Source organism: Poecilia mexicana, unplaced genomic scaffold (genome assembly GCF_051168715.1).
Source record: "Poecilia mexicana isolate PSO_F unplaced genomic scaffold, ASM5116871v1 scaffold_16, whole genome shotgun sequence".
Taxonomy (NCBI): Eukaryota; Metazoa; Chordata; class Actinopteri; order Cyprinodontiformes; family Poeciliidae; genus Poecilia; species Poecilia mexicana.
The window spans coordinates 20,537,731-20,564,177 of NW_028263385.1; the positions used below are offsets into that span (position 1 = coordinate 20,537,731).

Consider the following 26,447-nt stretch of genomic DNA (forward strand, 5'->3'; position numbering starts at 1 on the left):
GTGCCTTGTAAAACTGTTGAGACCACTCGAACGACTTATTGTTCTGTCATCCGTGGGCCTTCGTTTTCAGGCGGACTTTGACTGGGCCATTGCAACATATGAATTTATTGCAATATGTTCTAATATAATCTATAGCATCTCCATTGCATGTTTCAGGCTTCTTTCCTGCTGGAAGGCGGATATTGGTTTCCATGGAAATGGCTGTGTAGAACATTCCAGACTGATAGATGTCAATGGATTCCTTATAAGGGCATAATATGTTGCTTTTTTTATGCTTTTAGCCTAATTCGTGCTGTTGTAAAGATTATGTTTGTGCGATTTCTTAATCCTGACAGTCTGTTAGACATTTCCAAGTTTGCTCACATGGTACAGGTTGCTAAATAAAACCTCCTTCAAATGCTGCGCAACGATGTTCTCATCATATGGACCTGACATGATCCACCCGTGTGACAATATGTGAGGGTATCCTAGCTTATTTCTCACTATAAGAAGGTAATTTTTTTCTTTACATTTTGCAAAAAAATTCTAAAAGGTATTTTCTTTAGCTCCTTTTAGTATTTATTTTATTTGGATTTCTGAGTATGGTTTACATATCAGTATGTCCTAGCATGTAAAAAAAAACTCACTCTTGTATTGTTTTAACTATCGCATTACCCCCATAGGTAAAAGGTGGATAAAACTGACTTGGTTGTTTTTTTGTCAAGTCACCACCGATGAGCTCATCGCTCGCTCACATCGGGTCACTGAAAGTTCAAAGCAGTGTGACACAACCTTGCTTAGAAGTGGATCATAAACCTGACAGAGCAATACGAGTATAAATGCGGCTTTAATTTCTGAGAACATTTGTTCAACAATCACAGCCTGATCTTGGTGTTGATGACCTTGTCCAAACAGAGCCTGGAATCGGCCGTATTTGCCGTGAGGTGAAGCGTGGAGTCATGTTCCTCTTCGTCATGCACACAACAGAGCCGGGAGTCCACCGACCCAGTGGAAAAAATAACTGGAGGAAGTAAAGTTAACACAAGTCAGGTCTCAGGGGGGGAAGTTTTAGAAGAAGAGCAAGCTGAGTTACCGGGAGTTTATATGTTTAAAATATTTAAATATGCAAAAGAAAGAATCCATGAATGTGGAATTGAGTTGCAACAGTTCCAATTCCTGACCTATTTAAGTTTGTTTTGATTTCAAATGACCACAGATGTGAAGATTTGGATCATCTGTGGAAGACAGGCATTACATCACGTCCAACCTGATGAGGCGGCGCTTCCTCCCTCCCAGAACATTCCACTTATAGACTGAAGGACATTTTATTTTTACTGTCCAGGCTGAGATAAGTGTCTGTCCTCCGTGCCCGTCTCTGCCTGCTCCTAACCTCTATAAACACACGCCTTATCGCAGCCATTTACAACTGTCATCATGCTCCACGGAGCCTAAGAGCTGCCGGGGGTGCATTACAGGTCACCCTGTAAAAAAAAAAAATGCTTACATTCCTCCTGATTATGATGTGTTTTCTTGTTTTCCTTCGCACATGGGTGATTATTTCTGGTACAGATGGTTACAGTGTGTTAAAATGAGATTACAAAAAGAATGAGGTTGTGAAATATTTTCTAGAGGAATCCTTCAAGGAATGAGTGGAGAGAGTAATGAAGTAAGGCAAACACTGGGTGACTGGTGCTGCCAGTTGTGTCTGGCGTCTAATCTCTTTATTGCGGTTTTACACTACATGACTGACCTTGACTTCGCTGCTCCAGGGTTTACCTCTTCTCCTGGAACTTCCCCTCTGCAACACTTTAAAGCTTCTGGGTAACACTCTGAGCAAATGTAAAAAAAAATAAATAAAACATTTTTTTTGTGTCATTTAACCAAGTCATAAATATTTTTCATGTGTAGCGACCGAAGAGCTAAACGTCCAAACCGAGAGGAAAAAAAAAACCACACGCATCTTTTACCGTTTTGTTTATGTGAGATCGTAATAAAGTCATTTGCTTATCGTATTCGCCCCTCGGTGCCAGGCACAGGCAGGATAATAAATTAGGATTGTGGAACATTGCATCGCCTGTCACAGAAACCATAAATTGAAATTCCATGATCTCATTTTTTTATTTATCAGTTTTGATTATTTTAGAATAACAACATCCACGTTACGTACAACCAACACCCTTCTTTTAAATCAGAACGACGTTGAAAAGTTTATTTATTTAGCTTATTCACACATGTACAACGACAATGATAACCCCCAGGATGTCGTTTGTGAAAATTAGATAATTACCTAAGACCAGTCACACACATTCCCACACAAAATTTCTGTTATGGTTTTATTAAGGCCTAAATGACGAGGAAAATGAACGACTTTTCAGCCGAAAGAGGGTTTGATGAAGTAATTGGACGTTTGCATAGAACCGTATGCAAGCACATAAATGCAAAGTGGAAGGAAATGGTGTGATAGAATAAGAAACACGTTGTTTCATTAAGTTCAAGGTCAGCAAAGCCTTGAACTTTGCTGACTCTGATTGAAACTAAATGTCCAAACACATAAGAATCATAATGATACCTGATTTTATAATTATTTTTTATATTTAGCTAATTCTGCATTTGGATTAAAAATATCCAAATGTAAAATAAAAATTAAAAGCTGCTAAACAATGTCTAATTACAAAGTTGTCATTGGTCGATGTGAAAATGTGAACATAGCCTAACACCAGCTTCTACTCACCACTTAGCAGGTAAAAGACTAACATTATCTAAAGTCAACAAACCTATTCACCCAGTGGGAGCCAACATCATTGACACGACCCACTGACATTATTACATAGCAATACCAAGGGTCAGTGATGTTTGATCAGGTTGTTGAAAACTTCAAAAATACCTTTTTTATTACATTCTTTAAATTTACATGTTTTTTTTAAGGTTTAAGTGGCTCTGGTGGCCTTTATTTGATATTGAATTGACAAGAAAGTGGGTAAGGAGTGAGGGGGAAGACATGCAGCAAAAGTCACCAGGCTGGGAATCGAACCTGCGACAGCCGCCTCAAGGACTAAGGCCTCCATATGTGGGTTGTGCTTAACCCCTGCGTCACCACAGCGCAACCTTAAATTTATGAGTTTGCGTTTACCAGGATTACTAAGCCTTACATGGGAACGCTACAATGACGTCACCGCTTTAAAGTTTCTGACACACAGTAAAAATGCCAGTGTTGAATTAACACCCAAAAGTGTCAATATGTGCCCAAGTCAGCTGGTGTTAAATTCAACAATACAGAGTGTCACATTAACATTTACAACGGTCCTGGTGTTAAAATACATATTAAAAGTAACACCAGTGTAGTGTTGATCAAAAAACATAATGTGGTGTTAAAAAAGTAAATAATTGACCCACAAAGTGTCAATATCAATCAAATCCAGTGGAAAATATTCAAAACAATACACAGAAATGGAAAGTTTAACTTTTCTTAAACCCATTTCAGTATTATAGACCAATGTTAATTTAGCAAAAAACACTTTAACACTTTCAAAAGTGTTACTTTAACACCTGCTGACTTGGACACATATAGACAGTTTTGGGTGTTAATTCAACACTGGCATTTTTACTGTGCAGGTTAATTCACAGCAGAGTTAAACCAAGGCACACCTGTTTTTGTTCCTTAAGGCAACACTTGAAACTCACTGTTTCCTTTTGAGAAATCGATGAATAATCAAAAAGCCTAGATTTTAGGAAAGAAATCTGTGGACCTCCAGAAATCTGGTTCATTACGGGTGAAACTTACAGAAGCCTGAAGGCTTCATCTGTTCAGCGGTTCTTCTTCATGCTGTTCAGGAAAGAGGCGGGAACTTTAAAACCCAGAAATATGCGGGGGGTTTTGTGTGCGTGAAATTTGTAGATCAAACCCAAAATACAAGCAAAATATCTTGTGAAGCGGATGAGAGAATGACTCAATATCTACCTGTACCAACATGGGCTGAAATGCCACCCAGAGAGGAAGAGGCCAGCACTCTAAAAGCAACATGAAAAGCCATGCATTTTGCAAAATCACTAAAGAACATGCCATGTGGTGGAGGGGAGCGTAATTCCAGCATAATACCAGCGAAACATAAAGTGTTTGACCCGTAAATCAGTCAATTAGGAAAGAGAATAATTTGAAGAATCGTGACTGACTTGGAACAGTCAAAGTCTGATGTCATTTTTTTTAATACAGTATCATCTGGAGTTTTTAGTATTATATTCTGAATTACTGCCACCATTGGACTCTTCCTTCAGTTCTTAATAATGGCAACTATTAGTCAGTTGTATTTGCCTTTGGCTCTGTGTGTCACTGCTGTTACACTGCGCAGTATCAAGAAAAAGAAGAGAGGCGAAAGAAGAGAAAATGACCAGGGCCAAGAGTCAAACCCACAGCTGACAAACGGATGTGGTGGCTGGTGAGCATCTCTTAATTTTACATTGACATACCTCAACAACTACTGGACAATTTCATCTCATTTGGCATGTTAACAAGCTCTCTCTTATTATTTGAAGTTACGTCCTTAAGAGGGAAAGGAATCAGTTAAAGCAGTTTCTTTTTCTCCCATTTTTTTGACCTATTTCTGCTTCTCTAGCAGGTGTTTTTTTGTTTTTAGCCACTTTGCTGTCTCTTAAAGCTGTGGAAACGTTTAACGCCTGCTCAGATTTGACTCGACTTGACGGCGTTTCCACTGGACGCTGCAACAACTCCTGATTTCCACCTTTCTCAAAACAGGTCTAAAAAATCCCCCGGTTGCTTCCGGATTAAATGTTTATTTAGATAAAAGGGCACCTGATGAGGACATAATGTAAAGGTCACTGGCCCCCTTTTTTTTGTTGTTTTTTTTCTTTGGTGCTCTGGCCTCCTTCCAGCCCCACAGGTGTTAGGTGGCCGGTGCAGTGACACAGTGGGAAGCTGATTACCTCTGCAGTCCTTGGTAGCTTGGTACTGCCTGGGTTAACGACACCGGCTTTCAGATAAGGCCAATCCCTCACGATGTCCATGTGTTACTCCAGCAGCTACTTTTCATTGAGAAAAGCTTATCTGCTTCCCAGGATTGTTCTAGCAGTCACCTGGCAGAGCACATGGTTGTTTTTCACATCGAGTGTATTGACATTTCAAGGTCCAACAAGGAGGCGGGAGGCGGCGGGGTGGCTTTATAAGTAAAGGCAGACAGGAGGAAGCAGTAACACCCAACAGCTCAGGCAGAGAGAGAGAGAGAGAAAGAGCAGACTGAAGAGACCGCACATCCTGGTCAGAAACGATGGACAGCAGGTGTGACTGCTCGAACGGCGGCGACAGGCTTTTGAATCCCATCCTCTACAACATCTTGAGCCAAATGGATAAAGGCGGGCCGAGCCAAGACACCTTCCACCACAGCTCGGCTCCTCACAGGTGCAACTGCGAGGTGCGAAGGACAGTGTGCTTGGTCAGACCCTCGGAGGTCTGCAAGGAGGCCTCCGCGGTCCTGGTCAAAACCGTGCACTTCATGAGAAACTTACCCGCCTTCAAGCAGCTGCCGCCGGGTGACCAGTACGCCCTTCTGAGAAGCTGCTGGGCGCCGCTCTTCATTCTGGGTCTGGCCCAGGAGCATGTGGACTTCGACGTGACGGACGTTCCGGCCGACAGCATGCTGAAAAAGATCCTCCTGAACCGCCAGGAGAGCCCCGAGACGGAGAGGGAGCAGCCCACCATGGCGGGCGTCAGCAAGCTGAGGTGTTGTCTGAAAAAGTTTTGGAGCTTGGACTTGAGCCCGAAGGAGTACGCATATCTGAAAGGGACCACGATATTTAACCCAGGTAGGCACTCGCTGGAGTTAGTGACTTCCAAATATGCAAAAAAATAAAAAAAGTACACGATTCCTAAAAAAACATTCCCTTTTATTTTAACAACAGATGTGCCAGAGTTACAGGCAGGCCTGTTTGTAGAGGGGCTGCAGCAGGAAGCTCAGCACGCCCTGAGCGAGGTGGTCCAGCTCCTACATCCGGGCCACCAGGAGCGCTTCGCTCGGATCCTCCTCACAGCCTCCATGCTGCAGGGCATCACACCCAGCCTCATCGCCGAGCTCTTCTTCCGGCCTGTGATTGGTCAGGCCAACCTGCTGGAGCTGCTGGTCGACATGCTCTTCTGCAGAAATCCGTAGCGGTCCTCCAATCCTGTTTGTTGTTTTTCTTTATTTTTATTTTTATTATTGTTATTATTATTATTATTATTATTATTACACCGCTTAAATGCTGCCAACCACCCCCAAAAATCGGCAAGAGAAACTGTTATTTTTTTCTACACGGGATTAGGATTTGCTTCCATTTTTCAAGAAGCTGAGGTCACTTTAGTCCAGATTAAGCAGAAATCCTCCACTAAAAAGAAAGCGTCGTCTTTCCACAGTATACTTGACCTTTTCTGTTGCTTCGTTGTTGTATATAATGTCGTTTGCTTCAAATGAAGACTTGAAATAAATATATTTTTGTACATGAATTCACTAGTGACGGCTCACTGGTTGCCATGACACCCTCACCCCTTCACTCTCTGATCCATCATTCCTGACATGTTGAGCTCAACTATTGCACAACAAAAACGTTTTAAAATTCTTCCAAGTGTGTCCAAAAGCACGAATCTGAACGTTTTCACACCGCTTCGTTAGCTTCTTTAGGCCATCTGGAAAAATAGTAAACGGATTTAAACTGTAAGATTCAGGGCAAATATCGTGCTTCAGCCTGTTGAACAGGCGTCACATCGTAAAGATACTACAAATATGAAATGATGAAAGATTAGGAAAACAGTGCTGTCATCTCTCAGACTGAAAGCGTACGCATCACCCTGCAAAATTAATCACCCCACTTGAAACCACATGCTGTAACCATAAATTTCAGTGTGACAAAACAACACAAAGAAGTGCATAATTATGAAGAGGAAGGAAAATAATATGTGGTCATTCACTTTAGTTGCTCATACAAAAAACCCCCACAAAAACCGTGACATGAATTTGTGCATCCTTTCAAAACATCTGGAAATCCGTTTGAGGCGACAAAACTCCAAGATTTGCACTAGACTGAATGTTTCCTGCACTCTTCTCTGCAGAACAGCTCAAAAGTTTCAAAAAAGTTCAAATCTGTGAACATCATGTCACCTTTTTAAAGTCTTGCAACATATTCTTAACTGGACTTAGGTCTAGACCTTGACAGCACCAGTCTGACACATGAATATGCTGTGATATAAACCATTCTATCGCAGCTGAGTGTTTAGGATCATCACCTGACTCGAGGGCGAACCTCTGCCCCAGTTGTGAGTCTTTTGCAGCCTCAGTAACATGCTTTCTGTGGTTGGGTGCGTTCAGGTCAGTGTGTTGCTTTAGTTTACCACAAATATTTTGACCTCTGCCATCCAAACCTGCTTCTTCTGTGTCTGCTGTGTCCCCTGCATGGCTTGTGATAAAGAACAAAAAAACAAACAAAAAAAAGCAAAAACAAATGGAGCTAGTTATGGTTTTCTTCTTGCCAAATTTGTATATTTAAGGGTATTATATCAAATGGGGGCTGAATGCAAAGTGCACTTTTCATTTTTAATTTGCTAAATAATATTGAAAACCTCCTACTATTTTCCTTCCACTTCACAATAATGCATGTGGTTATTGCAGGAACTTTAACAATGGTCCTGTGTCTCCCTCTCATGGAAAATGATGGAATCTTTTTTTTTTTTTTTTTGTCTCAGCAAGTAGTTTCCTGAAAGTCGCTCTTTAATTTACTCTCCTTCTGAACAATGTCAATCTTTTTTTTTCCTCTTCTCGATTGAACCCACGAAAGTAAAGAGCAACATGTTACAGTCGACAGGAAAACACCGTCGTAAAACAATCCCAACAGTGTGAATGCTGTGATTTATAAGGAACAGGCCTACTTAGTCCTTACTCATCTCATTGTTTGGTATGCAGGTTGTGAAACTGTGTGTCTTTACATGACAACCTGTGCAGGTAAAACAGGAATGTGCCGGCGGGGGCAGTGAGCCAGAGGAAATGGGGTTATGCAGGAAAACTGCAACACAAACAAAAGGGGGGAGAAAAAAAAGAGAAAAAAAAAGCCTGAAAAGCTTGAATTCAGGCACAGAAAACTGAGATAATTACATGTTGTTGTGTACGTTTTGTGGAGCAAGCATTGCTTCTACGTGACTCAACCAAAAACTCTTCTCATCTGCTTCCAAAGGAAATCAAAAGAATGTTCAGGAGCAATTTTATTATGCAGTCTGACAGATGTCCTGTTTTACAACACAAGACGCAAAATGGTCGTAAATACCAGCAGCTAACAGATTTAGCCTTAGATATATTTTTTTTGTTGTTTTGGCCTCGGTCGTAAAAGAACACCAGAATCTAAAATTTCCAGAGCGTAAAAAGAAAAAAAAAAGTACTTGTTCGACACCAAACAGAATCGTGACGGATTCCTGAAATCGGGTTGGTTTTCCGTGCTCCGTCTTCATTTTGCAATAAATGACAAAGACAAACCCCTGGATTTTATTTCCCTTGAGTCAGAACCAGCCAAACGAGTTCCGTCTTTTGCTGAGGGCGGAAAAACCCTGCCTGCTGCAACGCTGACCTCGGGGAGGTGAGCCTGACAACAATCCCAGAGACGAAGAAAAAGTGGGCCAAGGAGAAAACTTTACAGAAACATTTGTCGACGCAGGAAAAGAAACGCTGGAGCCGAGGAAGTTGTTGCGAGCAGATTTCGGTTTGATCTACATTTTCTGCTGTGTCGCTGACAAATAGAAAGGCAGCCTGTGTTGCGTATCAGCAACACGTTTAGTAAAAACAAAAGGCTTTAAAAACAACGACGGAAATTTTTATTTTGTTCAAAACATGAATAAAAAAAACAAACAACAAATCCAAACGGTTACAGAGAAACATTGACTTAATATGTACATCAAAATATGGCTTTCGACAATACAGTCTGCAGGTGAAACAGACCAAAGTGTCCCTCAGCAGTGGAGCGAAATGGTAGGAGACATTAAGCTGTACATGCAGAATAAGACAGCTCGTACAAACAAAAACAAAGACAAGACTGAGGACGGTTCTGTCCTGACGTGAGCCTCGATGCTCTGGTCTCCTCACTGCTGAGCCTTTACTGTCTAAACCTAAAACACTGCATTGATAAAAAAAAACAACAAAAGAAAAACACTTACATCCCTCTGCCATGAGAAAATGACAAAATAATAATAATAATAATAAAAAATCTCCTCTGTTGGTCGTTTTTAAAGGAAAGATAAAAAAATCATTTTGACCAATGAAAGGAGAACTATACCCATGTCGGATAAAGGTGCTCTGCTCAGTAACAGTATAAATGAAAGGAAGCTACATGATTTGTCAACGTATAGACATGTGATTCTCTGCGTAGCTTTTCAAATCAGCAGAGGGGCTCCTGAGGAGTTTGTCCCGGTGTCGTGCTGGTAGGGAGAGTAGGCTGAGGAAGTGCTGGAGGAATATGCTGGAAGAGAAAGTAGGGGGGAAGAAAGAAATTAATACAGATGAATAGATGCGCAAAGTGGATTTCCTCAACTTTTCCACTTGTTTTCAAACCACAAATATCAACTTATTGTATTCTGATTTTATGCAACAGACTAACAGTAGAGCAAAGCTGTGAAGCAGAGGGGAAATGACACTTTGTTCGAAAACAATCCCACATATAAAAACCAATAGTATTCAACTCCACAAAGTTGTACAACCACAGACATTATTATTCTGTGTTCTGCCTCCAGAGACTGAGATTTTTGATTGTCTTTTTAAAACAGTCCAAGCTCCATCAGACTGGACGAAGAGCAATTTAAGTTTTGCCAGGAATTCTCGCTTCGATTTCATTTTGGACTTTGGCTAGGCCAGCAAATGTGCTTTGATCTAAACTATTGCCAGGACTTTAACGTGTTAATTTTGATTGATTAACGACAGTTTTTAACGTGTTAAAAATGTTAACGTAATTAATGGAATTTTTTTTTTTTAATTGCAAAAGTTTCAAGCGGAACCTTTGCATGGCCGTGTTTCTCGTACACCCATAAATCTGACGCCCAAGTGACATCAGCAAACAGCAGCTATGGGCAACAAAGTTGCTTCTCTTAGCCCACTATAGATAACATTTTGGTTTAAAAAATATATACATATCAGATGGGACGCTGGAAAAGATTATTCGATTTATTTATTGATTTATTGAATCTGATCCTAACTCTTCCACTGCAGCTCTGGCTGCTCTGACCCAGACATTATTTACTATTGTTGACAGGCTCACCAACTTTTAATCAGATTCTGCAAAGACTTTGTACATTAATTCCACACAAATTAAAACCAAAACATTTGTCCTTACGCTCTGAAGAGAGTCAAATGTTGTAAATATTAAATACTTGTCTTCAGATGGAGAATTATAAACAGAGGCTGCAAATGTCAGCGATCAAACATCTTTCTTTTTTTTTTTTTTTTTTTTTTTAAAAGCTTCATCTGGATCACCACAGCACTGACATCACACTGATAAAACGTTTTTGAATGATAAACCTCTTAAAAGCAATGCATGCAAAACTTCTCATTATAGAAGTTGACACATCCGATCATAGGAAACAGATTGATCGATTGGAAAGTCGGTCAGATTGTCCTAAACTGGCTCAGATCTTATTTTACCTAATGGCTTTGTGTCATTAGATAATCAAAAATCAATAACAAATCCAGGCTCCTGAAGGCTCCATTCTTAGGCCACCATTCCTCAACATCTACATAAGCCTCCGAACGCAGATGGTGGGCTTCTATAACATCTATATTATCTGTGCTGATCACACATAACTTTATATTTTTATAAACTTTGTCATCCTTTAATAAAGTCACTGAATCAGTACACAGCCAAACAACCCTAAGTGTCATAACTGAACCCTGAATCTATTTACAATTTATTACTAAATCAGCTCACTACCGTCTCAAACACTGCCAGAATTAAAGCTTTATCTAAACCGAACAAAAAAATGGCGTCATTTGACAACATCCTTCCACGAGGCATGTGGCAAACCATAAATGGGACTTTTTAAGTGTTGTTTCCTTCAAACTAACTATTTATCCAGGACACTCTCGCATAAAGGCCAGATTTGTGGAATCTGTCCTCCACCTGACCCACTCCTCTTCTTAATGCTACTCTTGACCAGATTATAAATTTAGAAGATTGGATTTACATTTAGCTGCATCTATTTAGCTTCCCTGCATCCCAACAGCATGACGTTCCCATGGACCACTTTCCTCACATATAACCCACTGAGGTTTGTGGTTGTGACAAAACGTACATGTTCAAAAGTTATGAACACTTCAGCAGCCACTGTATATTAGTATCAAAGGGTTAAGGGGCACCGAGTTTAACCCAAGCTGCTGATCCATTCCCAGGCCTCACTGTGATAGTTATGGAAACACAATGTGCTGTACCCTCATTCAAAGACATGTAACAGGACACCCAGTCCCTTTAGCAACCTCTTCACATAAGAGCGAGGAGGGAGGGGGGGGAAGAGGGCCTGTTGCACTGTAATCCATTTGTAACCAGAGTTGTTTGCTAAAATGACATAATAAATCAGGGGACATGCATTTAATGTGGCTTAATCTGCTGCTTAAGCAGATTGTGTAGCATGACTGCAGAGCTGGAGGGGGGGAAAAAAAGAACGAGGCAGATGAGGTAGGCGTTCAATAGCAGCCGAGAATTGTAATATGTGAAGAAAAGGGCAGGAATGCAGCACTTTGCTATGTAAGGTGAGGTGTGTTACTGGAAAAAGAAAAAAAAAGGAGGGAGAAGTTGAGAAGATGCCTACAGCTGCAGTGGCCACAATGGGTCACACAGACCGGGGGAAATTATCCCTCTGAGATCAGGACAGTTGAAAACTGTAAGTGAATAACTTTAGATCCTGATGGCTTTAATTCTGAAGTTCTTAATTCTTAATTTTTAACACCCCCACCAAAAACAAACAGGAAAAAAAAAAAAGTCACACAAGTGTCTGTGCGCCGGTGGAAAATTCCCCAAATGTACTCACTTCTTGAGCCGTATGGTCTCATTTTCCTCGCCAGCTCGTCTGACGGCGTTTGCTCAGACACCTTCACCTCTGGAACTGCGAAGGGAAACCAGATGGACACCATGAAGACAAGCACCAGTGTTGCTATGGGTTTAAGACGTAGAAATAATCTGGTCATCTGCTACTTCAGTGTTTTGGGTAAAACATGCGTACATGTTTCAACTTGCCCCAGATTATCTGATTGTTAATAGGCCATTGCCTGCAAAATGCCTAGTGTGTTGAGGCTTACAACTCTGAGCTAAACAAAGGCTGCAAAGTTCCAACAGGCTATGAGTCACCGGGAGACGACAGGTCAGATGTTTCCAATATTTGGTATTCTGCAACCTCCGGGCTCCAAAATACCTAAATGAATCATAAATCTTTGCAGCATATTTTTATAAAACAGCAACAAAAACATTCATTGCGATTTCCTTACAATCACTGCTCATGAAGGTTTGGGTCATGGTCTCGTTGCCGCTATCGGGCAGAGTCCCGTCGTTCCTGCCGTTTGCACGCTGCCCCGTCGACGGGTGGCTGGCCTTCTTCTTGGCCTTCCTCGTGCTGATGCGGATGACCCCGTGCACCAGCTTGCACTCGGCCTCCTGCTCCTCCAGGTTGTAGTTCTGGGCAATGTTGTAGATGAGGTCGCTTATCTCGTTCGTCTTGCGGAAGAAGGAGGAATCGGACGTACACTTGGCGAGCTCTTCGATCTGATGGAAGGCGTACAGCTCCAAGAGCTTCTTGGTGATAAGAGAGTCAACGTCTGTGCTGTCGCACGGGTCGTCCAAGTCGTAGCAGTCGTTGGACAAGAGGCTGGTGTTGCTGATCGGTCTCTGGCTTTCCCCTTTTGCGGGTGGACGGGTCCGTTTGGAGGGATTCACTGGATAATTTACAATCTCGCCTCTAAAACGCACGTCTTGGTAACGGAAACTTTCGCTGGTGGGCACCCTGGCAGACTTGGTGGGCTTGCCGGGCTCCATGGAGACAACGCAGGTTGAGTTGGTCAGAGCCATGCCGTTGGAAGGCTCACCGCCTGATTTGGTTGGGTGGTCTGTTGAGCTCTCGTTAATGGGCAGAGAGGGCTCTCGGCTGCCACAACAGCCACAGTTGAGCATACGGCAGAGCAGGGCCTTGCAGCTGCTCCAGCCCATAGAGGGGCAGGAGCCACATGAGGGCCTGCTGGCCGGCGCGCTGTCAGCCGACCCTGGAATAAATCCTATAGTCTCTGAGGCCCGGGCCGTGCCGTTTCGCGGGTATCTTCTACTGGGGCCGTTCTTGCTCTCCGTATGCCGAGGGTGGTTGTTGTGGTGCTCGCGGAAATGTTCCCCATGAAGCTCCCTGAGGTCAGGTAAGCCCGTGCTCTCCCTGTATATAGTTCGACTTGGTTTGTGGTTGCCCTGGGAGGAGCGGTGCTTTGAGTGGCGGGACGTCTGGGGAGCCCCTGAGCTGTGGCCAGGCATGGCTCAAAAGGCCCGGGACCTGCAGAGGAAGAGGGAGCCAGGCGAGTTAGTGGACATTACTCCTTTAAATAACTGAAACAGGCCTGCAGAGAAGGAACCTTTAGAGCAGAACTTGAATCTCATTATATATTTGTGCAATGATCAAACAGAAATACTAAATGTGTTGATACTCTACGAAACCGAAGAAGTTTATTTATTTAAACATTGCATTTTGATTTGAATACAATCAACTTTGATTTCATCATGAATAAACAGTGTATTGTTCTATTTATATGTTTTTATGGTTAAAGAATGTTATTGGATTTTCACATTTTTATGTTTTTGCTCGTTTTGTTTTGCTTTTTAGTCTTTTATATTCTATATTTTTCGATTGCAATTTTAATGTACTATGAACATGATCAAATTAATGTGATATATTTGATATTTTTGATTTCATTATATGTAAAATGTCCTTTTATTTCATCTATATTTGTCTTGATAGCTGCAGCATGTTATTCAGTCTGTTAGATTTTAGTTCTGTCAATTTTAATGTTTTACTTTTTTAACTGTAAAACATTAAAGTTTGGTTTTGGTTTTGTGCTTTTGCAACTCTTCAGATTCATTGAAAAATGAGAACATTTTGTGTTTTATCTGTTTATTGTAATGTGGTTTTTTACATATGTAAAAAATATGTGTTTTACATATTAGATTTTTGTTTTTATCTGATTAAACGTTTTTATTTGATGCTACTGTACTTTTAAATTAATATTAATAACTAAAGTCTCCTTTTACTTTTACACTTGTTCATAGTGCATTGCATATTATATAACTATTTTTTATTACAAATAAAAATGAATGGTTTATTTGTTGAAATGTTTAAGTACACAGTCGTGTTTATGTGTGTATTTTAAATTATTTATATACGAGAGATGCATCTATTTAGATCCCCTAGTTCTACATTTCATTCTGGTTGTCTAATAAATATTATCTATTTTTATTAGCTCAGCACTTGTTTGCATGCTTCTTCCACTGTTTTGCACTTTATAGTTATTTTATCTGAAGAATAAAACTCCAGAGTTTAAAGCACTAAGCTCTCAGAGATCTGGTAAATTAAGCAGTTAAAAAAAACCTATATGAATACAACAACAGGGTGCGCTGATTGCTGCCTTCACAGAAGTTTTTGGGGTGTTCCCTTTAGGTCCAGAATACCTGTGCAATCAGTGCCAAACCCCGTTTCAACATAACTGCTCCACATTTCACTTGCAAAGCTTCCACTTACCGCATAAGCAGAAACAGTTGTGGTTGTGCTCGCTGGCGAGCGAACCGCGGAAGTCTCACACCGACGCAGCTCCTGCTGCTAGCGCCTCAAACTGGGACGGAGTGTCGACAGGACCGGGGACTTCCAGGTGAGTTTCTGTTTCATCCAACAAGGGAGAAACTCGGTAAAGTCGAAGCCCGGAGTCCGGCGCCGCCACCGAACGAGATCACCCAGCACATCCAAACAGTCTCTTCTGGTCAAAAAGAGAAAAAGCGAGTCCCCGGAGCTGCCGAGCGTCTCCCAGTGCTTGACTATCACCTGCGGCTACAGCTAATACCGCAGCAGGGGACCCACCCACAGGTGCGTGTTGACGTCACCTGAGCCGGATGTTTAGGTACAGAGCAAGAAAATAAAAACGGTCAAATGACAAAAAAAAGGAAGTTAACGCAACAATAAATTTAAATAAAATAAAATAAAAACAAAGAAACAAATGAAAAAAACTTTTAACCCCTATTTACACTATCTAAATGGTTCTCACGAACATTTGTTATAAAAAGCAAAAAGATCCAAGATGAGCATTGTGGTGTAGTACATAACCACCACGGTCCGAAATTATAATGGCTTACAGTCAACACATATTTGCAAAATAGCCAGAAAAATATTATTTTGTTATTTTGTTATCTCCTTTTCTGAAAAAAAAAGAAGAGAGATTCAATTAATATCACTTCAAAACCAAATTAATATAATTTTGGTCATTGCAGTGAAATCGTTTAATACTTTTAGTTTAGAGAGTTAAAGGCGACATAGTCAAGTTTATAGCAAAGGGAAATGGATAGGCCTACCTTAACGCCATCTCCACTTCACGGACACACACACACTCTCTGCAGTCACTCAGTGTGTGCCTTGAAGGAAAATGCTGCATCACTTTCTGTATGAAACATCCAAAGTTTCTACCTGCAAAGTATGTGTAAATCTTTTGTTCAACCCTGATTAGTGTACCTTTAAAAGACGTCAGTGTGAACTGCATTTCCTTCAAGTTCATCTCAAAATACCCAGCATTGGTAAGTGAAAAAGAAAACAAACAAACAAACAGACAAACAAAAAACAACAGAAATGTATTCCACCTTCATGAAAGAAGGGTTTATTTTAATGCATTCATGCACAACACTAGCTTTGGGTTTATTTTTCTTTAGGCAGGATGGAGATTGTTCACCTACTTAAACCACAGGACAATTGCGACGAAAAATCAAAGTAAAACTAACACACACTAAAAATTACGGTTTTAAAGTGAAAAATGTCAGGAAATGGAGTTGTATGAAAACTTTTGTGAGGGTCTGTATAAAAGTGGTAGAAACACCAGTTCCAGATATGATGGAAGCTCTGAAGAGGCCATTAGTGTTGCAATTATCCATCCTGCTGGTTATTATCAATATTTGTACTCTTCAGTCGTCTGGGTCACAAGCCTTTAGCAACTACTACTTTGTAGGTCAGGAGCGGAGGAACTTTGGAAACCACCGTTGTAATTAATGCGCACACATCCAAGGCAGGCCTGGCATGCTCACAGGGGTGCACAGCTGCAGAGCCAGCAGGTGTGTTTCTAAACAACATCTTTCATTTTGTCCTATTTCCACTGAATGCAGACACTTAATCACGCACTCTATGAGCAGAAATAGTGGGAACGTGCCACATGGAGGAAAACAAATGGTTTTCCGTAGTTCTTCATTCTGGACTCCAGTCACAGTAAGGGAGCGTAGAAATGAAATATAAATAAACAAATGTTTTATTTGGAACAGAAATATGTGTTTCATATAACATGTTGTGCTACGCGTGACGCAACAAAGACAAATGCAACAAAATGTGTCATCCGAGAACTTTTTGCATCGAAACTTTACAACAGTATTAATGATACAAGACATATTTTAATACTTTATGCTTTCTCATGCATTCTCCGTGTGTCTGAGCTGCCATCAACGCTATCAGTAGAGGAGCTTCCAAATGTGTGGAGTTATGATGATAAGACTAACTAATAAACGATGACTAAAACCAAGAGCGTTTATCTAAAAAGCAGAAAACTATTTGCAGATTAATTTCACGTGCCTAAGAAAACACAAAGGCACTTTTTATGGTGAAGTTTAAAGGATACACAGCAAGTATAAATATTCTGAGATTCTAAAAGTACACCTCTCTATATATTTTTTAGGTTACTTTAATAATTTAACTTAAAGAATGCAACTCTACAGGTACTTTACACACCAAGTGGTAGGTTTCAACCACCTATTTCTTTTCATTTTGATGATTATGATTTATGGCTAGTTAAAACCCAAAAGTCAATTTCTCAGAAAATTGGAAAATGACATAATATTAATGAAAAAAATCATTTCTTATTCATAAATCTTTGCTTCATAAGGATTCTTCATGTACTGTACAGTATATCCACTCTATGTTGGGGCTCCTTTTGCATGAATTATTGCAACAATGCAGCAAAAGAGTGCTGCTTGTCATCCCTGTTGCTTCTCCACATTTTGACATGCTAGGACAAAGCAGCCATCTTCTCTTGCTGTGACCTTTCTGTAGTTCGTGCTGCTTGTGGAAACCTGTCAATATTTTTAAGAATTAAAAAAAAATTAAACAAATTACCCCTCGACACATTTCACTCTTGGCAGTGAATGTGACCTTTACTTTTTGAACTGAATTTGCAAACTAAATAAATTATTGGATGATATCCAAATTCATTTAAAAAAAATGCACTTGTATCTTTTATTCCTTCAATGAAACTCCAAGATCAGGAGTTTACAGCAGGAGAGGTTGCCACTGGTTTGACTTGTGTTTCTGTCGAGGCTTGGACTATACACGTGTCATTTGGCAGCTGTTGGGACGGCTCTTTTCCCAGATGCCTTTGTGACCTGCTACCGCCGGCCGCAATGTGACCCAACCGAGGGTCAGAGTCTATCTCGTACCGGTAGTGATAGCCCTCCAGAACGTCCCGGCACGCGTCCCTCGTTTCTATGATCCACTTCTTCATGCCGTTTCGATTCAGGTAGAGCACAAAGAGAAAAACCATGCCGACAAAGCCCAGCACCAGCCCCAGGAAAACGTACGACGTCTGCAAGGTCAGGTCAGCCACCTCGGCCAGGACCGGAACTACACAACCAATGGCCTGGACGGTGAGCCCTTGCAGCCGGGTGTCGGCTAACGCCTCCGGTGATGCACATCTGACCGCGTCAGCATCCACCCGGGCTCTGGTTTTATTCAGCCAGGTCACAAAGTCCCGGCTCTCACAGGAGCAGGTGTACGGGTTGTAACCGAGAAAGATCTGAGCGTTGCCGAGTCTCTCTAGTTCTTGCAGCGCGTCGACCCTGAACGCCTCGAAGTTGTTGTGCGTGAGGTCCAGGGTCTCCAGATGGTCCATGCCGGAAAAGGTCCCCGCATAGACAGCCACCAAGGAGTTGTTCCTGAGCAAGAGCTGCTGCAAACTGGGAATGTGGGAGAACATCCCGGGCGGGAGAAGGCCCAGGAGGTTTCCAGAAAGGTCGAGGCGGCGGAGCCCCCAGAGTCCGCCCCAGCGGAGAGCCGTGGCCAGGTCGGTCAGGGCGGTGAAGTTGTGCAGCGAGTGGCTCAGGTTGAGCTCCTGAAGGGGGCTTCCAGGTATGCTGAGTGCCTCTGGGTGGATTAACGCCAGCTGGTTACCACTGAGGTCCAAGGAGCGCAGACTGGTGAGACCGGCAAAGGTGTGGGAGGCCAATTCTGTGATCCTGAGAAGACGACTAACACTGTGACAACCGCTCTTAGACGTTCTGATGCCATTCTTATGCTGAATAACACATATAGCATCTTTAAAGGAACAAACACGGCCACAGATAAAGCCACTGTTTCTTTATTACATACACACACCAACAAAGTGTTACATTAACCAAATATGGCTTTAAATTACACAACTAAAAAACATGACACCGACATTCTCACCTGTTATTGCTTAAAATGACGTTAGTGACATTCTGCAGTTCTGTAAACGAATCTGGTCCGACTTGATGTATGTTATTCCCTGTGATGACGACACTCCGGGTATATCCTGGAATGTTTTGTGGCACTACGAGCAGATCCTTAGAGACACACTTCACCGTGCGGGTGACTGCAAAACATTCACAGCCAAAAGGACACGCCAAGCACTGCGAGGGTGCAAGCAAAAGGAGAACTCCTAGAAAAACACAAGCTGCCAAAATGCACATGTCTGCAGAGTTGGAAACAAAGAAGTTGCAGATGAAAATGACAGCAGAGAAAAATGCGACCTGTTCCTTCTAACGCTGAGTTAGTGGCAAGGGCTGCTTGTTCCAGCAGTAGTGGCTTCTCATCTGCTCCACTGTGGGAATAAGGGTTCCCACAAATTGATGGTTGCTCCTATCGAACTGAATCTGCTTGCTAAAAAAAAGGTATGTGGTTCCCTTAAAGGTACAGGGGACGATTAGATTAGAGCGCCCACAGCCACTGACCTACACCACCGTCTGACAGAGGACACAGTGGAAGAATATCAACAATTACTTGCTAAACATACAAAAAAAATATACACAACAATTATTAATCAGTAGTTAGATAGCTTTCAAAGCAGATCTGTTCATAGTCCTGAGTCTTACTCCAGTGACATTCCAGGTTGCAAAGTTAAGTGAGTATTTAGTATTTGCTCGCAAATAAATGAATAAATAATTTAGACAAATTCAAACGAGGACACTCCCAAGTTCCCCCTCCACATCATTCTATCTTTGGTAGCGACTCGCATCTCATTCACAAAAAAACTGATGAGGATGAGAACTTTCAGCATTAAGATTTCAAATCCATCTCATAGCGATTCATCACCGGAGTCAACATTAGGTGCCGCAGAAACGGATTCATCACTGTCGCTCATGAAAAATGCAACTCGCCGCTCCCCTGCGGCATATTACGGAGAAAATGAACCTCCTTAATGTGACTATTTTTCCCAAGAAAAAGCATCCAGCATATTGTAAGTTAACAAAACTTTTAAAAAATTACGAGCGTGAGAAAAGATTTGCAGACCCTGTATTGCACCGTTACTAAAACAAAACAAAACTCTTTTCCACAAAGGACAAATATCACATTTTAGAGCTAGATAAGATCCATAAATATTGAAAATATGAAACTTAAATAAATCATAACCAGCTTTTCATAGCAGACAAAGGATTTTAAAAGCACTTTTTGAGAACAAAAAGACATATGAGCCAATACTTGCCTCCTAAAAATAGGAGGCAAGTATTTATGAATGACGAAGTATTTTCTGAAGTCAGTCTGTTGGGCTTCTGCTATGCTAAGGACAAGGACTGATTTCATCATTTAAAAATTAACAGAAATATATTGAATGAATATGCAGATTCTTACTGGCATCGCACAAAAAAGGACAGAGTGAGCACATCTGCTGTAGAGATGATCTGTGTAGGAAAGACGGTTGGAAGTAAACAAGTAAAAAAAGATAAATTTCAACCAAAAACAGTCTCTCCACTGGAAACACTGTTTGGCCAGGGATTATGAAATATTGGGGATCTGATTTCAAGCCAGAGATGAGGGATGGGCTCACAGCACAGTTCATGCTGTTAGACAGATGTCTTGAGTAGGGGGGTAAAAAGCCAGACGACTCCGGGTGCTGTTTGTCAGCATAAAGTTTATCAGGTAAGAAAATACTCTTTTTAAATTGGCCATTGCTTGTTATAATAATAACTGATTTTAGTTATAATTCCCTTTACATCTCTAGATCTTAGTCATTTTTTATGTATCTGTTGTCAAAACCTGTGCTAAAGTCCACAGATTAATCTCTCCAAATGTTTTCCCTGCTTTTTGCTCGTGATATTTACTTCACTTCTGTCTTTACATAGGAGTGTTTGTCTGCAGTCTTGGTTATAGATCAACATTTTCACCTCCATCCATTAGTAATAATTTGAAGCGACTTTTAGGGATAAACATTTCGTTGGGTGATAAATAACTGCAGACAGAGCTAGATGCTGTCCTCAGAGTAATGTTTTATCAACTATATTAAAGTGATATATCAAACACAAGCTGATTATATGGATAAAGGCAAAGCTTGCATAACCACTGTACGGGTTGATAAGATAAAGTAGGCTGTTCTGGTGAGCTGTTTGGAGGAACATGCGGATGGATGTCTGTGCTTATCCAAGAAACAATGTTGGACAGAACCGAAGTGGAAATTACATTTGTCTGAATGCTGCCAGAATGTTAGTGTTTCAAATTACAGTCTCTATAACTAGCTTTCATACACTCTCAGAAAGCTTTTAAATCCCTGTGTAGAATGCCTGTTTGGTAGGTCTCCAAGCTACTGCTCACAGGCAAGATTTCGCCTGACTTCCCAAAGTACAATGGATAAATTCCTATGTACTTCTTCACTGTATGATCTCAAATTCTTGCTGTTAATTTTGCTATCGCTGCTTTTGTACTAGGTGAACATTGCGCTACGCGCTGAAGCCAGAGTTTGGTGATTCAGATTTAAATTATCACTCTTCTGCAACCTTTGGCTGCGTTCTGAGCAGAACTGTGCCTTTCTCCCCCCCTTTATGTTGTTTTATATATTTCTTGATATTGCACATGTGATTTAATACAACTATCGGGAACTGCAACACTGGATACAAATGATAAGGTAAAGCTGCAAAAACAATGATACAAATCCTTTAAAAACAACAAGTAAGCTTGTTAAATTAAACATAACGAGTCGTTCCATTTGATATTTTGCAAACGTCCCATCAAAACACACACCACTCATGTCAGTGACAGTGTACACAGCATCACTAAAGCCCTCTCCTGGTGCCGCTCGCTGCATTACTGTAGGTTCAGAGTCAGGATGAACGTGGCGAGGACCCCACAGAGCATGACGAAGGGGAGCCAGGTCTTCAGGACCGCTGCCCAGCTGAGGGGAAAGAGAGACCGTGTGTTAAAGACAACACCTGCAAACATCTCTTATAACAGATGCCCTTCTAGTCGATTCTAAAGGACACAACCATTTTAATCCCCATAGGCTCCATGACCTGCGTCCCACCAAACCATCCAGCTGAGAGGTGACCTCCAGCGGTGGCGCGGAGGGGAGCGCCGCCGTCAGTGATGAATTGCCCGAGACTCCTTTGCTGTGGGAGTGTGTAGGAAGCGGCAGCACAAACTGTGGCTGTATTGTTCTCTATGTGGGTCAGCGGAGAATAATGAGGGGGGGGGGGTTCTCTGTGCCATATGTCTCTTAATGGAGCTGGACTCTGGCAGCAGGGCATTTTTCCAGACGGCGTATACGCGGCTAAAAACAAGACGCCTTATGTTTGATGTTTAAGTTTAGGGCTACACATATTCACACACATTTTTATTAATCCTTCTGTGTCACTTTTCATTTCTAATCTCTCTGCTTTCTCAACGCGGAAGGTGTTAGGATTTTATCTACAAGAAATAAAAGGAAAAGTGATTTTGAGTCAATAAAGAAAATTAATTCAACCTGCTTATTTTGAACTAATACGATTTGGCAAGATAACGTCCTCTTTTTTATTTCCATACTTTAGCTATAGTCATCAAGTAAGAGATCATAAAATTTCTCAAAGTTGTTTATGGCATAATCACCCCACACTCCTTCAACTCAATCATTAAAAAGCAAACAGGAAGTAAAGTTTTTACTTGTAGGTACGAATGCAAAAAACTAATTCTGCAAGTCTTAAAGGTAAGGAATAAATGCAGATTGTTGGTAAAAAGGAGGGTTAAAGGGTTAACGGGCTGGAAGGCCAACTGAATAAATATGAGTCTTTTATTTCCATCAAACAATATATAAAAAAAGCACATCAAATAAAGTCCCTCTCTGATGGTGGAGCAACAGCTGTGACTGCTGCCGCCTTTTATATTTTTAGGCAGGAGAACAAACAAGCGGCGCCTCTCTGAAGGATCTGAAGGATGAGAAACGGTTCCTTTAAAAGAATGTGTTCAGTCAAAGTAAGAACTTTGAAAGCAAATTGGACATTTCAGTGTCTAAATGCAGGAAGCACGTACAGACAAACCCTTCAAAACATACAGCTACAACTGCAGAGAAAGTTTGTTCAGCAACGTATGAGCTCAAAGACAATGGATATAAAGCCTGATGCGCTGTTCAGAATCTTTTTTTTTTTTTTAAAGTTTGAACTCTATCATTTTGCCTCGACTTAATACAACACTGTTGGTTGTTTTCTGATGTATCACACTGGGTCCAAGTCAAATAAGTTGAAGCTTGTGCTGCAACATGAGAAACAAGTAAAGACTTTAGCAGCTATGCTTTTGGAAGACGCCGTAATTTACAATCGAACATGTCCTGGAGACATTGGAGAAAATAAGTCGGATTTTATGAAAACTCGCTAAGCAATCTGTGCTGAAAGTTTGCAAACACGGAGACATTCGGCTCTAACTTACATCATCATGAAAGCTTTTGAAAAGCTTGTCGATAAGTTTTTCAAATGTCTAATTGACGTATAAATTCGACATTTTACAATTTCCAACAGGTGTGATAGAAGGGTTTAAAATCTAATCCTAACGCTTCTTAAGTTCATTTTTAAACGCACCTTGGTTTTCATGCACAGCTGCTGTTATTATATTTTTCTCCTGCTTTTAATTTAATCCAGTCTTACAGTTTGCCTCCTAAATTACTGACTAATTTTAACCTGTGCCCAACTTGTTCTTGGCAGGGTTTTAGATGTTCTTGGTGACAGATCCAAGAACGTCTGGGTGAATGAGTCTAAGTCAGACGAGGGGTTTTCCTCCGCCGTCTCTCCTCTGGGCTGCGTTCTCTGTCCCATATACCTGTTGCAACGACTGCAGGAGTCATTATACAGGACAACACATTTTTACTGTCAGTCTGCTAAAGGGAGAAGATCACCCACCTGGTCAGGTGAACATCAGAATAAAAATTCTTAATCAAACTAAATGATAACATCTGCCTATAGCATGCAAAGTATTTAATTTTATGTACAAATTGTTGACACTGCGACTGTATGAAAGTGTTTTCCTTTACGGTTGAAGAGAGAAAGAAAACCTTCCGCCTTAGTGGATAATAAAGTTTTATTTTATCTTATCATCTGATCTAACAGAAACATTTTCAAAAACAGCCACAGAGAAGACAGAAGACATTCTTCCCTCTCCTTGTCGATCACTTCATGGTGAATTTGAGCTGCTACCACCTGGAAAGCGATCTAGACCGCCTGGATCAAGAAGCAAAAGATTGCCTCTTCATTTTAATGTGATTGTTTTTAATATACATTTTTAAAAGTTATTAATAACTTTAATAGTTTTCTTTAATGTTTTTGAAAATGTCAGCATGATTGTGTCTGCATGTATTATTATTATTTTTTTCTTTCCACTTGGTTGAAAGGGAAAAGTTTCCTGCAGGGACAAAAACAAAGTGATACTGATACATGTTTACAGTTCTAGGACCGGAGGGTGAAGTGAGTGTGAACAGTTTACCTCACATGCTTCCCATGAATGAAGGACAGCACACAGAGGTTCACCATGTTCCAGGATGAGCTGTTGTCATACCGCATCAGGTTTAAAGCCATCGCAACGTGGGAATGACAGTTATCCATGCACAGGTTGTGCTTCAATGCGACAAGGGGGAGGAAACAACAACAACAAAAGAAGACGTGAATAATTCTGCAGCAGCATGAATTAAGATTAATAAAATACATTGTATGCAGTCGTACCGGCCTGCATTTGTATTCCTCAGATGCATCGTGCACTGCTTGGTCCCACGTTGCTGCACCGTTACCACAGACTTTATCCACATCGAGCCTCCAGTACCTACAACAGAAGTCATTGGTGTGTTGATTTGAATAACAGCGTTTTGAAACAATAAAAAATACCAGAATTTAGTTATCAAACCTACTTTGTGGGTCGACCAAACCCCATGTTATCCTCCTGAAAGAGAAATTAAATATTTTATATGGACTAACAGCCAAAACTTTCAATTAAGCTACAGAAATGCAAGAAAATTTGACAATCTACATGCTAGTTGTCATTACAGCTGATGTTTTGACACGTGAATCCAAAGAATCAGAAGAGAAGAGTGACTGACCGAGACAAAGTAAGATCCCGCAAAGTCTCGTATGACCCCTGAAGAGGTGCAGATGCCCATGTGACCGATGAAGGGGAGCACCCACCTGCAGGATGGATTGAAAGAATGAGTCAGTTCAGGTTCAACAGAACACGATCGGTGCTGTGCATCTAATGCATCTGTGCAAATGAACGCAAAACAACACGGCCAGGACTAATCTGCTTTAACCGGATGTTGAGGGGAAAAATAGCAGTCAGCTGACAAGAGTTGTCAGCTGCAGCGTTCACCTCTCTAGAAAAGCAGGATTGGGATTTATTAGCTTCTTACGATAAAATCGGAATAGGCGTCCAGACAATGCAGTACGGGTAGCGGCAGCTTTTCCTGCCGCTTTTTAGGAAATCACCCTGGAAGTTCACCATGATGTCGGCGTCGTCCACCTCCGCCATCACAACCTGAGATCCCAGAGGGAGACCCAGACGACGCTGACGCAAACGCAGCGTGGAAACGGAAGGGTATGGCAGGCTGTTGTGGCATATAATCTGACGGGACGCGTGCGTCTTGTTTGAACTTCATTTAAAATCGTGTAAAAATTCATAAAAACTTCAGCTGACCGTCTCGGCACTCAGTGACCGATATGCAGTGCCATGCAAAAGTATTCAAACTTCTTCAACTCGTCTTCATTTATGTTACAAGCTCAGACCTCAATGTGTTTTATTACATACTTAAATTTGTGCTTATCTGTGAAATGGGAAGGAAAAATAAGATTTTATCGCCCCGCACAAATAAAAATCTGAAAAGTGGGCCCTGTTTAATTTGATACCCATAAATTGGTAGATTCATGGGCGTACAGCTTCATGAATCTACACGTTCAGAACTTTGAAAGTGCTTTATAGTACATATCAAAATCAAGTGTAATCATCAATTGTGTTAATGTCTAAATTATACTTTTAAGTATGAGTTCCCATTATTATTATTATTATTTTGAAGTAACATTGTCTAAAATTTCTAAATTCCTATCCCTGGCCGTAGCTCCATTATGATGCTGTTTGCTATTATTCGCTAACAAATCTTTAAAGGTTTCACAAGTTTTATTTTTGGGCAATCGGAGTACAGGGTCTTGTATGCTTTGTGTTAGAGCATCACAGAACGTCTCAGTAAAATACCATCAGTTTTATGGTTGGACTGTGACGAGTTCAAAAGGTATTACTACCAGGTATTATTACCATTCTGTATGTGTATAGTTTAGTGTAAATGCTTTAATCTGTGTGATTAATAATAGGAATAGTGACAGAACAATATCAGTCAGTGTGTGGTTAATTGAGCATGCACATTGAGACCTAAATCAATTCTACTTTACTAGAGACATACTGCACACTGCCAGAAGACTGTAGGCCCCTGAAGCATTCTCTATTTCAACATAAAATATAGCACCACAAAAACCTCAAATTAGCAACTAGAGAAGGTTTTGCAACTCAAATAATTTTATCCAAATGTTCCTTTTAGAGGCACTATTCTTTGGAGCTGGCTACTCTCATTTCTGCTGTTTTTAGGACATTTTGTTGCGCGATAGTCAGCAGAAATGAGGAGAAAAGCACACGGTGACGAATGAGCATACAGCAGCTTGAGACAGTGGGCTACATCTTCCTAACCTAGATAGTATTCTGT

The 26,447-nt window shown here is 41.0% G+C and overlaps 4 protein-coding genes and 1 long non-coding RNA gene across 5 annotated transcripts; 1 reads left to right on the forward strand and 4 right to left on the reverse strand.

Moving 5' to 3' along the window:
• Positions 1-807: 807 nt before the first annotated feature.
• LOC106932026 (uncharacterized) lies at positions 808-5,633 on the reverse strand. The gene is made up of 3 exons (XR_001421175.2): positions 5,497-5,633; positions 1,730-1,808; positions 808-1,000 (listed from the first exon to the last, which is right to left on the reverse strand). It is a non-coding gene; the product is annotated as an uncharacterized LOC106932026 (long non-coding RNA).
• On the forward strand, positions 4,592-6,469 carry nr0b2a (nuclear receptor subfamily 0, group B, member 2a). The gene is made up of 2 exons (XM_015010487.2): positions 4,592-5,793; positions 5,890-6,469. The coding sequence occupies exons 1-2, from the start codon at positions 5,259-5,261 to the stop codon at positions 6,135-6,137; spliced, it is 783 nt and encodes a 260-aa protein (XP_014865973.1). The 5' UTR covers positions 4,592-5,258; the 3' UTR covers positions 6,138-6,469.
• Positions 6,470-8,795: 2,326 nt separating this feature from the next.
• kdf1a (keratinocyte differentiation factor 1a) lies at positions 8,796-15,229 on the reverse strand. The gene is made up of 4 exons (XM_015010497.2): positions 14,750-15,229; positions 12,468-13,510; positions 12,014-12,088; positions 8,796-9,459 (listed from the first exon to the last, which is right to left on the reverse strand). The coding sequence occupies exons 2-4, from the start codon at positions 13,489-13,491 to the stop codon at positions 9,374-9,376; spliced, it is 1,185 nt and encodes a 394-aa protein (XP_014865983.2). The 5' UTR covers positions 13,492-13,510; positions 14,750-15,229; the 3' UTR covers positions 8,796-9,373.
• A 1,256-nt stretch (positions 15,230-16,485) lies between these two features.
• tpbg1a (trophoblast glycoprotein 1a) lies at positions 16,486-19,609 on the reverse strand. The gene is made up of 2 exons (XM_015010495.2): positions 18,692-19,609; positions 16,486-18,480 (listed from the first exon to the last, which is right to left on the reverse strand). Exons 1-2 carry the CDS (start codon positions 18,952-18,954, stop codon positions 17,511-17,513), a joined length of 1,233 nt encoding a protein of 410 aa, XP_014865981.2. The 5' UTR covers positions 18,955-19,609; the 3' UTR covers positions 16,486-17,510.
• Positions 19,610-20,563: 954 nt separating this feature from the next.
• LOC106932031 (transmembrane protein 222) lies at positions 20,564-25,391 on the reverse strand. Its single transcript, XM_015010498.2, has 6 exons — positions 25,110-25,391; positions 24,804-24,888; positions 24,615-24,646; positions 24,433-24,529; positions 24,197-24,327; positions 20,564-21,647 (listed from the first exon to the last, which is right to left on the reverse strand). The coding sequence occupies exons 1-6, from the start codon at positions 25,226-25,228 to the stop codon at positions 21,560-21,562; spliced, it is 552 nt and encodes a 183-aa protein (XP_014865984.1). The 5' UTR covers positions 25,229-25,391; the 3' UTR covers positions 20,564-21,559.
• Positions 25,392-26,447: the final 1,056 nt, after the last annotated feature.

Excerpts from the sequence above, each read along its gene's own strand:
- kdf1a (XM_015010497.2), bottom strand. The coding sequence starts at position 13,491 with ATGCCTGGCCACAGCTCAGGGGCTCCCCAGACGTCCCGCCACTCAAAG. Across the intron at positions 12,089-12,467 it reads AACCTTCATGAGCAGTGATT|TTCCAGAGGTGAAGGTGTCT; the intron begins GTAAGGAAATCG and ends TTCCCTTCGCAG. Across the intron at positions 9,460-12,013 it reads GAGACCATACGGCTCAAGAA|CATATTCCTCCAGCACTTCC; the intron begins GTGAGTACATTT and ends TTTCTCTTCCAG.
- tpbg1a (XM_015010495.2), bottom strand. The coding sequence starts at position 18,954 with ATGTGCATTTTGGCAGCTTGTGTTTTTCTAGGAGTTCTCCTTTTGCTT. Across the intron at positions 18,481-18,691 it reads GTCATTTTAAGCAATAACAG|GATCACAGAATTGGCCTCCC; the intron begins GTGAGAATGTCG and ends TCGTCTTCTCAG.
- LOC106932031 (XM_015010498.2), bottom strand. The coding sequence starts at position 25,228 with ATGGCGGAGGTGGACGACGCCGACATCATGGTGAACTTCCAGGGTGAT. Across the intron at positions 24,889-25,109 it reads ACGCCTATTCCGATTTTATC|GTGGGTGCTCCCCTTCATCG; the intron begins GTAAGAAGCTAA and ends TCCATCCTGCAG. Across the intron at positions 24,647-24,803 it reads CGGGATCTTACTTTGTCTCG|GAGGATAACATGGGGTTTGG; the intron begins GTCAGTCACTCT and ends TTTCTCTTTCAG.
- nr0b2a (XM_015010487.2), top strand. The coding sequence starts at position 5,259 with ATGGACAGCAGGTGTGACTGCTCGAACGGCGGCGACAGGCTTTTGAAT. Across the intron at positions 5,794-5,889 it reads GACCACGATATTTAACCCAG|ATGTGCCAGAGTTACAGGCA; the intron begins GTAGGCACTCGC and ends TTTTAACAACAG.